Genomic DNA, 10,945 nt, shown 5'->3' with positions numbered 1-10,945 from the left:
GGAAAGAGGGAGAGAGGGAAGGAGGGAGGGAGAGGGAGAGAGGGAAGGAGGGAGGGAGGGAGAGAGGGAGAGAAGGAGGGAGAGAAGGAGGGGGAAAGGGCAGGGCTGGGGAACGCTGTGTGAATTTAGACTTCGTGGTCCTGGCCATGGTACCCTAGAGAGAGAGTGATGCTCTGGGCCAGGAGTGTCACAGTGACTGCTGTTGCTAGAGTGGGGACATGCTCTTTTCAGTTCTGCATTGCTTCCAATCGTGGGGTGCCTCTGTGACTCAGGGGCACCTGTTCTCCTCCACCTAACACCAGGTGTCAGCGCATACACATGTCAGCAGCTCAGCTTGGAAAGTCTGTTTCACCATTTCACAGTGCAGTGGGGAATCAGGGTTTCACACGAATGCAACCATTATACAGCAGTTTGGGCAATGAGTAACATTTATAGCACTTCACACTATTACCGGAAACAATCCTTCAATAAACTTCACACAATGCATGCACACAGATACACAAAAATTTACAGAGCTTTGAATCAGCATTCATGGACATTAACATTTTTGGTACTAGGGCTGTGGTGTGTTTGATGGTAGGCCAGTTGTCTAGCATGTACACTGCCCTGGGTTTCATCTGGATTCTTATATTTACCCACAATGCCATTCACACGGTCTCCTTTCTGAGTTCTCTCCAGAGCATGAGAACTTTATCTAAAAGGTGCTTTTTGTTTTATGAAGGAAGAGATAGTGTCCCAGAGGGAATAAATGATTTATTTAAAGTCACAACCTAAGAATTCTTAGTTCGAACTCTTCGTTCTCCTGCGCACACAAATCCCCCTAAAGCACACCTTCCCGGCCACACCCCCTCAAACCACGAGCTAACCTCTCCACCTTTAAACTCCTTGACAGGCAGCTAGCCACAGCAGGAAGAAAACACACACGCACTGTGAACATGCTCCGGGCATCTCAACACACAGGCGCCGTAGCATTAACAGGCCAAACTCACCCACCCTCAGCGAAGAGTCGGGAAGCTATCACAGTTCAGAGTTTTATAAAAATTACCCAAAGGGTCAGGGAGGATGTTCTCCTGGCCGGTTGATGGCCATGTGATTGCATTTACACGAGAGAAGTCATAAAACACAAGACAGTACATACAGCACAGAAGGCAGAACACTGACCTCCTGAGACTCCCAGGAGGAGCAGAGGGAGGAGACAGCTGGCCAGAGGGAAGGCGGGGGAGCCCTTCATCGTCAGTGTGGAAGGTCAAGGCCAGGTTCCTTAGGAAGGCAACAGGTGAAAGTTCTCAGGAAAAAATTCCCTGTTCAAAACTTAATGTTATTCACGGGTTTCTAACTGTCTTCCACAAAACCCTTAAGACAAAAGCCACCAACCCTAGCCCTCCCCAGGGGCTTTCATGTCCCCTCCTTATTCCGAAGACCAGTAGTTTCCCCGTGGACATGGGAAGCTGCCAGGTTCCCATTTTCTCTTGCCTTTCTGTGAGTTCATGGTCTCAAGGGGGATTTTTGAGCTGGATTCTCTGAGTCCAGCGTAGGGCAGTAAAGCCACACAAGCAAGTAGATCACCCCCACATTCAATCTATCTTCATTCTTCTCATTTCTTTATTCTTTTATTTGTTCATTTACTTACTTTCTCCCAATAAAGGGACCATTTCTCACTATATCCTCACAACTTCAATCACCCTTCTTCAGGCCCACACCTCCCTCAAAAACCACAAGCCCTCACTCACCGTCTGGACAGAGCTGTGGGTGCCTGGTAGCCTCAGGGATCCTCAGTGCACCCCTAGACCCTGGCTCTGGAGCTCATCCACACCTGTGTTACTGTGGCCAACAGTCAGGGTGTGCTGCTGTGGCCAGAGTGTCCAATTTCCATAGACATTCTCAGCGGCAAGGAGGCCACACAGCGCTGCCCCCAGGCTCTGGTTTTAGAGTCCCTCCTGAAGGAGTCTAGGAGGAAGCTGCAGCCATCTTCAGCTCCTACTTTAAGGATGGAAGTAATCAAAGCTGAAGGGACTTTGCACTGGGCTGAGCCGTAGACTGATAGGAGCTTGAAGGCCACTTTAAGGTACTCCTCACTGTAAGCCACCTCCCACAGAGCCAGGGGAGGTGCTCAGGACTGGTGGTCAGATCTGAGGGTCCCTCACACAGCTAAGGGATTCAGAGAATAAATCCAAGAATGCTCTACCCCTCCCACAATGATTGTCTTCTGGTCGTATGTGTAGAGCCTCGGTCACATGGTGAATTCATGGACAGCCTGAACTACACAGGACCATGTCTTAAAATGGCAGCCCTGTCAGTGCTCAATAGACTTGCGTTTTAAAAAATGTATTTTGTGTGTATGGGTGTTTTGTCCTCATGGATGTTCTGCACCACCTGTGTGCAGTGTCCATGGAGGCCAGAAGGGGGCGTCAGAACCCCTTAGAAGGAAAGTTACAGGTAGTTGTGTGCTGCCATGTGAGTGCGGGAAACCAAACCCTGGTCCTCTGCAAGGGCAGCCAGTGCTCTAACCACAGAGCCATCTCTCCACCCACATCCCCCATTTTGCATCTTCATACTCTACTGTGTATCGTCACCCCTCCGCAACCGCCAAAAGCCACACGGTCTTAGTGATCATCTTTACTTAAAAGGGAATTATTTTCTTGGGATGAGTTCTCTCAAAATCTTCTTTTTCATCTTTAAGCTGGCATCGTGATATGCACAATTTTATCAGAAAATGTCTGCCCATGCTTGTTCCATTGTTGTGTGTCTCCGATGACCTGCTTATGGATGTTCAGTCTTAGATCTAGAATTTCAAGGATACAAATCAGTGCTTTCTTTCTTCCCTTTTCAAGAATTATTTTAGTTTTAATTGTGTGTGTGTGTGTGTGTGTGTGTGTGTGTGTGTGTGTGTGTGTGTTGGGGTGAGGGGAGTTGCGTGCTTGTGAATATGAACACAGGTGTTCTTGGAGTCCAGAAGAGACCTTCAGATCCCCTGGAGCTAAGTTACAGACAGTTGTGGGCTTCCTGATGTGGGGGCTGGAAACCAAACTCAGGCCCCCTGAAATACTCCTAACCACTGAACCATCCCTCCAGCCAAATTCTTGACTCGTGTAAGTTTTTTTTCTGTCATTGTGAGCAAGAAGATAATTGTTCTAGAATTCACAGGCTTTCCCTCTCCTTGCTCACCGACAAAGGAAGGAGATGGTGCGAGGCCAAATCTTTTAAGTTCAGACTCCATTTTAGAAAACTTGACCTAAGTTTGAATTCAGGTAAACTAACAGGGTGGTACCTAGCATTAGTTTCCAAGTTGTCCCCCCAACAAAACCCAAGCCTAGCTCCAGTCTCTAGGCTAATCCCCAACAAGACCAGCATCTCCAGGTTTTCCCCCCCAATAAACCTGAACCCCAAGTTATAAACCCACCCCCTGCCTAATGACCACCAATGCAGAGGGGAGGAGAAATTAAATTCATGATATGACTCCCAGCACCAGCCAATTATGTTAAAGGCCACAGGAGCTTTCCAATTAGATGTTTGCACATGTTCCCTGCTTACTATAAAACCTCGCCCTGATAGATATTTGGGGCTCCTACCACAACCAAAACCATCCTGTGTGATAGCGGTGCATTGAGGGGGCCTGAGCTAGCTGGAATAGAATAGAGACCCTGTCGTCAGCTGCATCAGATTGGCTCCTGTCTGTTTTGTTGTTTTGTTTTGTTTTTTGAGGCTCAAACACTTCCTTGGCACTACAACGGAAGGGCCCAGCTGAGGCTGCTCATGCTGTGTATGCCCCATCTGGATGAGGCAGATTTAATTGGTGTCCATGGAGGATATTTCTAGACCTGAGTGAAAGAGAATCAGAAAGTTGACGGTCCCTGTCTATTCAATTCTTTCTTTAGTGAATACGAGAACTAACCAGGAGATGACAATGTGTCAAAGCATCAGATACATTGTAATAGAGCTTGCAAGCACTTGGCTAAATGGATGGGCTATAGACACCCTTGCTTCCCATATGTTAATTTATATAATCTCAAAAAATTAAGGAAATGGGTTACCATCTAACGCCCTGTCTGATGAGGAAATGGTGGCACCAAGGAGGCCTGTAGGTCACCCTGAATCCTAAGCATAAGCAACGACACCAGATTAACTCAAACGGCCAGCTCCTAACTGGAACACATAGGTTTAGAAAGAAATCAATCAGTTGCTCCAGCTCTCGGCTGCCCATTGTAACAATGTAATCATTACTGCTTTATTGTCTACATTGAAGCTCTCTTTTCTAATCCTATTTTGTCTTCAGTTTTGAGACCATCTGAAGGATGGAGAGGGCTGACTCCCTGAGTTTCCTGGGAGGAGCCTTCTTGCCTTCAGTTTCCTGAATCTCTTAAATGTCCACCCAGTACTTCTTCAAGGACGCTTAGCCCCTGAAGCTTCTGGGGCAGGACTCACAGAAGAGCCCTGAAGGCATCCAGGAGGAGGCAAGCTGGGAGACAGGGTAGGGTTACTCGTCCGGCTCCCTCTCTGAGGTGGTGATAGGTTCTAAGAAACCTTCATCTCTCTAAGAACTTAGTGTGAGTTTTGCACGAGGCTCTCCTGGATGATGGGCAAGAGGGAAGGAGGGGGGAGGGGGTACAGCATGGATCCTGAGGGTGAGCGGAGGACAGGCAGCCCTTTGTCATACCAGAAGGTGTTGGTGAGAATTCAAGGAGGATGAGCCACCTCTCTTCCCTCTCCCTTCCTCTCAGTCAGTGAGATAACTTGTTCTTTCAAAGAGGGATTTGAGAGACCACTGCCTTAGAACAGGGTTGTTCAGGTCAGAGCTGTTTCTGGAAAAGGGAATGGAAGGGTCTCTGTGTGAGTGACAAAGGTCTCTGGTGTTCTTTTGGGAAAGACACCGCAGTTGTCTGAGAGTCACAGACAAAATGGTCATTTTTTTTTTAGCAGCACCACGAGCCCCTTCACCATGGTCCTCTAACCTTGACAATCTCCTTGTCATTGATCCACGAGATTGCAGGCTCTGCCTCTGCACTTCCTCTTCTCTACCCCACTTTCACTTCCACTTCCATGGGACTCAGGTGAAAACCTACCACATGGGTAGCCCCAACCCTCTGTTTTCTGCCTAGGAGGATTAAGTCACTTGGTGAGTTTGCAAATACACCTTGGTTAATTCTAAATCCTCATCTAATAAAATGATTTATTTGCACACCAGGGCAAATAAAGGTTCACAGGGAATGTGTTTTCATAGTATCCCTGCCCTCTTCTCGCCCCGCTTCCATGAGCACACCACCACTGTAACCAAGAAATCACTTGCTTTATATGAGACTAGCCTGTCTGCTGTAAAAACCCAGGACCTATCAGCCTATCAGCCTGTGCAATGCTGTAAAACTCTGTGATAATGGAATTTCCCTGGGGCTCTGCTGGGACAGGGATGTTGTACCCTGAAGGTGCCAGGCAGGGTGTCCAGGGCACAGTATGCTCTTCTGCTGTGTGGTCCCAGACCCTGGTGTGAGGGACAAAGAACCAGGGTGGTGTTGCTCCTATTTCTCAGAGGCTGGATGGGATTGAGCAGGCGGGAGGGAAGCTGGGAAACTTCAAAGGGAGATCAGAGTTAGGGAAGGGTTACACTAGTGAAGGGTCTGAGGGGAGAGCAACTGTTTATTCAGGGGAGGAGATGGCTCTGAGGAAGCCACCGTGTGGAGCTAAGGTGGTAAGCCAGTAGCTGACCGGGAAGAACATTTTAGAGGAGAGATAAGCATCCTGCTGGGCTTTGGAGAGATGGCTGTGCACCTGTGTTCTAGTGCTTTCTATGGCTATGATGAAATGGGAAAGAAAAGAAAAGTAAAGAACAGAACAGAAAAGAAGAGAAGACAAGAGAGAGAGAGAGAGAGAGAGAGAGAGAGAGAGAGAGAGAGAGAGAGAGAGAGAGAAACAAACAAGTAATCTTGGAGAGGAAGGGTTTGTCACGGGATGTCAGAAGAGAAACTCAAGGCAGGAACTGAAGCAGGGGCCACAAAGGGATGGGAGGGATGGCTGCTTATATTGGCTTGCTCGGCCAGCTTTTTTATACAAGCCAAGCCCAGCGTCCCCTTCCACCTCCCCAGGATGGCACTGCCCACAATGGTCTGGGCCCTCCCATGCCAATCATTAATCAAGGGAATGCTCCACACACTGACTCGAGGACAATCTGATGGAGATATTTTCTCCATCTCCCCTCTTCCCAGATGAGCTCAGCTTGTGGCAAGTTGACAGAAAACCAACCAGCACGCATAACAAAAAGAGAGGCGTGTTTGGAGACTGTCTTGGATGCTGGACTTGACCTAAATGGTTTTAATATATTGATGCATTTATTATGCTGTACTTTGAATGAGAACCAGGTGGGTTTTTTCTTTTTCTTTTCTTTTTTTTTCTTTTTCTTTTCTTTTTTTTTTTGAGACAGGGTTTCTCTGTGTAGCCCCGGCTGTCCTGGACCTTCCTCTGGAGACCAGGCTGGGCTCAAACTCACAAAGATCTGCCTGCCTCTGCCTGCTGAGTGCTGAGGTTAATGGCATGCACCACCACCTGACCCAGGTTTTTAAAGGCCTTTATTTCAACTCATCCTCTACAGACAAATGAGCTGTTCCCCTGTGACTCTCCTCCTCTCATTTGAGGTCAGCCTCATCTCCAAGTGGTGCATTTCAGTTGATGCTTCCTGACGTGGTTCATTTTGCCCAACTCCCCCCCCACTCCCCCACCCCCATTAATCTTTATTGAAGGACTGAGTTTGTTTTTATGAGAAAGGATCTCCTTATGTAGCTCTGGCTGTCCCTCAAACTCACAGAGATCTGCCGGATTAAAGGTTGCTACCACCACGCCTAGTCCTTCACTGAAAAAAAAAATTAATGAAAAAGGGATGGGAAACCATTTTGTTATACAAGTATACAGATGGCATAGACTAGCAAAAATATTTTAAATGTACGAAAGGACAGAGAATTATTTTAAGGGACAAGTCCAGTCCAGTGTATTTGCAGTGCCTTCAAATACTAAACATGCCTGGAGCACCTGCAAATCAAAAGAACAGGAAGTAAGCAGCTCACATGGTAAAGCCGTTTTCCTTTAAAAATAATGTTTTAATTAATTATTTGAGATTTTCATACGGTTATGATTACTTTGATCATAACTGTCCCCTCCCATAACCTCTTCCAGGTCTACCCCCACACCCACGCCTTCTCACGCAACATCTCTCTCTTTCCCAGACCCAGCTGCTCTTAGGAGTGGGGCTCACCCTGTAGTATGGTCAATAAACCAGGGATCACACTATTAAAGAACACCGACTCCCCTTCTCCCAGCAGCTATCAGATACCAAGAGATCCTCAGCTAGGGGTGGGGCTTTGTCCCCACTCCCCATCCCCCATGCTGTCTACCCATTTTCTCTACTGAATATCTAACAGGAAAGGACCAAATCCGTTGGGTGGTGAAGGAGTGTCCCACTTCAGGGAGAGATCAGAGGTCTCCAATAGTCTCAGAGCTGGTCTCAAGGCTATCTCAGCACTTGCCTTACCAGGTGATTGACCACGGAGTGCAGGCTGAGGCCGGCCTTTAGAAGTGGTTGGTTGTATAATGTGCTTATCTTCTGCTCTCTTAGCCTGGTTGGTTAATCTACCTTCACACTTACCTTCCATCAGCTCCCTGGGTACCCTTGGATGTTTTTATGGTCAGATCATGATTTTTGCTTCTACTTTGGACTCCCATGCTGTGTTCTCGCAGGAGCTCAAAGTCTATTTCTTGCTTCCTACGTTGGTCTGTCCCACGTTACTTAGGACCAAGTTCGTGGACGTATTTATTTCATTTTGCATAAGAGCGCGTAGCAGCTGCTCCTCGGGCAGCTCTGGGAGGATGGGTTGTGTGTGATACAGATTGTTTGCTGTTGTCCAGAAGTTTGCGCTCTTTAGCTCACCATGGTATGGTGCCAAATGCTATTAGAGGGTTTAGCTGGTCATGGTATGGTGCCAAATGCTATTAGAGGGTTTAGCTGGTCATGGTATGGTGCCAAATGCTATTAGAGGGTTTAACTGGTCATGGTATGGTGCCAAATGCTATTAGAGGGATTATAAATTTTAGCTAAAACATGATGCAGCCAAGTTTCGTGATGTTTCTTCCATCTAAAAAAAATGTGAGGGAGTGAGCCCAGGAGAGCTTATATGAGGTTTCAAGGTGAACTTGTACGTGCTGTTAAAATCAGCACGTCGGGGCTGGAGAGATGGCTCAGTGGTTAAGAGCACTGACTACACTTCTAGAGGTCCTGAGTTCAAATCCCAGGAACTACATGGTGGCTCACAACCATCTGTAATGAGATCTGATGCCCTCTTCTGGTGAGTCTGAAGACAGCGACAGTGTACTTACATATAATAAATAAATGTTTAAAAAAATTTCCATTTATGTTTGAAAAAAAATCAACATGTCTGTTATTCGGGGTTATAGCATCCTTTCTGTGTCCTTCCTGAGTTCTTCCTGCATCCTGGCACTGTTGTTTATGTGGGCGCCAGATCCATGGGTCCACTGGCAGACTCGAAGGATGAGTCTGACAACAAGAGAAAAGGAATGGGTTACAAATAACAAATAAAAGTCAGTAAGACTCCTGTGGACTCACTTGGCCACTTTTATTGTTCACATAAACTCCAATGGGGATCCAAAAAGCAAATTTAGAGAAGAATGACAAGAATGTGGTGGTTTGAATGAGAATGGCCCCCAGAGGCTCATATGATTGAATGTTTAGACCCAGCCTGAGGACCAAGGTGAAGGATTAGGAGGTGTGGCTTTGTGGGAGCAGGTGAGTCACTGAGGTTCAAAATCCACATGGTTACAAGTTAGGCCCTCTACCTTATCCTCAGGAACCAGATATAAGCTCTCAGCTACTGCTTTAGTGCCACGTCTGCCTGCCTGATGCCAAATTCCCTCTAGCCACGATGGGTATGGACTTTAGCCCTCTGGAACCATAGGCCCCAGATCAAATGCTTTCTTTTATAAAGTTGCCTTGGTCATGGTGTTTTGTCATGGCAATCCGGACAGTAACTAAGACAGAGAGATTGTTTGATGAGGTTACTGTAGAAAACCCTGTTTTAGGCATGGAAACGTTGTGTTCTTTGGGGCACCAGGCCATGGCATAGATAGGTGTGAAATACCTTATGAGGGATTTAAGCATTAGAATTTTTTCCCTGTCTCCTTTCTGTGGTTTTTACATGAACCAGCTGCAGACATGCTCGGATAGAGACCACATGAGAAGCTTTGGTCTAATTCTTTTTAAAAATTATTTTAAATTTTTACGTATGGATGTTTTGCCTACATGTATGTCTGTGTACCAGGCATGTGCCTGGTGCCCTCAAAGACTAGAAAAGGGCATCTGACCCCCTAGACGTGGAGTTATAGATGATTATGACCTGGCGTATGGGTGCTAGGAATGGAACTCAGGTCCCCTGCAAGAACAGCGAGTGCTTTTCACCCTTTAGTTATTTCTACGACCCCCAGTCTGATTTGCAGTGCAAGTGTCAGATCTTCTGAAACAGTGGATCACAGTTAATCCATTCTCTTGAGGAAAGAGGAAAGACACCCTCTCCTCCCACCTACTTTGTCCCTCTGGAGCTACTGGATTGGGCATTTCTAGGGAAAAAACCCCAACCCAGTCTCAGATGAGTGACATTTCTCTCCAGGTCTACGTTCTTACATTCTCATGCTGGGTCCAGAAGGTGAGATAAAGCTGCCATGCACGGGCAAGGGATGGTCACCTGAGGGACAGCAGAAAGAGGCAAAGGGAGCGAAGATGCCATCACTGTGAGGGCGGGATCAAGACTATTGTGGGTTGGCTCAGGTCAGGTGTCAGGTGTCTGGACAGTTCCATCAGGAACGGACGGGGTCCATGGAGAACTTTTCACCAGCAGGTGAAACCATTCCTGTGTCAATGCAGTGGTGCTTATTGAGGGGAACAGATGAGAGGAAGGATGGGGTGTTCAGGGTGGGGTGCATTGGACTTGTGGGGTGCATTTTTATCCGAGCCTCTCATCAGAAGGAAGTCATCGCCTGTGCCTTTCATCATTCTTTTTTCTTTTTTAATTAGATATTTTCTTTATTTACATTTCATGCTTTCGCCATTGTTGTTATTTTCCCGATTGATGTTGGGTGTTTGTTCTGGAAGGAAAAACAGAGGAAGAAGATGAGGAGAGAGGAAGGAGTCACAGATAATCGGAGTCAGACAGAGTGGTGTTCATGGGCTTCCGGCTGGGTGTAGGATTGAGATGGAAAACCAGCAAGCCTTGGGGCCCACCACCCCAAGAAAAATACACAATAGATTTGTGTAGGAAAAATACACAATAGGATTTGGCAGAGAGAAAAGTCACTGGGTGCAAAAAAATGACCACACAATTTTCAGTGAACTTAAGCTGGTAGGTCTAGGTAATAGAAGAGGCAAGCCACAACTGTGAATAATAAACAATGTAATAATAAACAATGTAATAATAAACAATGTAATAATAAACAATGTAAACATAGAATTTGGCTTGAAAAGTGCTTTTTAAATTAGGAAATTAGGCTTTACTATTATAGAAACAATCAAGAAAGAGCTTGGGGGTGGAGTCATCTCTCTGGTGGAAAGGGCGTCTCTACCTATGCTACCTCTTGATGTCTGACAGGCTTGTCTCCCTTTTCAGGACAAAGGAAAACATTGTATCAGCAAGTCCTCTGCCTCCACTCCACCCCCAACCCTTCTAACACCACGGTTGGGTTCTCATCAATGCTGTGCCTCAGTCTCCTGTTCACGCTTTGATGAAAGGGGTCATCCATCCTAGACAGCTACATAAGACAGCAGCAGTGGACACAGTATTAGTCACCTGTGCCCACAGCCAGGGGTGATAGGGCGTGGCCTAAGGTCTGGGCCAGGTAGGGAACACAGAGTGGCACTTGGGAGCTGAGGGACCAACGAGAGCTTCAGGGGGCAGCTCTGTGG

The 10,945-nt window shown here is 46.8% G+C and overlaps 2 protein-coding genes across 2 annotated transcripts in view; both read right to left on the bottom strand.

The window, feature by feature from the left end:
- The window catches only part of LOC116075196 (butyrophilin-like protein 1), an 11,057-nt gene extending 9,069 nt beyond the window's left edge, over positions 1–1,988 (bottom strand). The window contains exons 1-2 of the mRNA XM_031348228.1: positions 1,731–1,988; positions 1,162–1,301 (exon numbers count right to left, since the gene is read on the bottom strand). Of these exons, the coding sequence (XP_031204088.1) occupies positions 1,162–1,231 (70 nt within the window). The 5' untranslated portion in view covers positions 1,232–1,301; positions 1,731–1,988. The remainder of the gene's footprint in view (positions 1–1,161; positions 1,302–1,730) is intronic.
- A 6,436-nt stretch (positions 1,989–8,424) lies between these two features.
- Btnl2 (butyrophilin like 2) overlaps positions 8,425–10,945 on the bottom strand; it is a 13,984-nt gene continuing 11,463 nt past the window's right edge. Inside the window, exons 8-10 of the mRNA XM_031347013.1 lie at positions 10,078–10,131; positions 9,671–9,731; positions 8,425–8,530 (exon numbers count right to left, since the gene is read on the bottom strand). Of these exons, the coding sequence (XP_031202873.1) occupies positions 8,425–8,530; positions 9,671–9,731; positions 10,078–10,131 (221 nt within the window). The remainder of the gene's footprint in view (positions 8,531–9,670; positions 9,732–10,077; positions 10,132–10,945) is intronic.

This window comes from Mastomys coucha, unplaced genomic scaffold (assembly GCF_008632895.1).
Source record: "Mastomys coucha isolate ucsf_1 unplaced genomic scaffold, UCSF_Mcou_1 pScaffold3, whole genome shotgun sequence".
NCBI classification, from domain to species: domain Eukaryota; kingdom Metazoa; phylum Chordata; class Mammalia; order Rodentia; family Muridae; genus Mastomys; species Mastomys coucha.
This window is presented reverse-complemented; position numbering and strand designations above follow the sequence as displayed.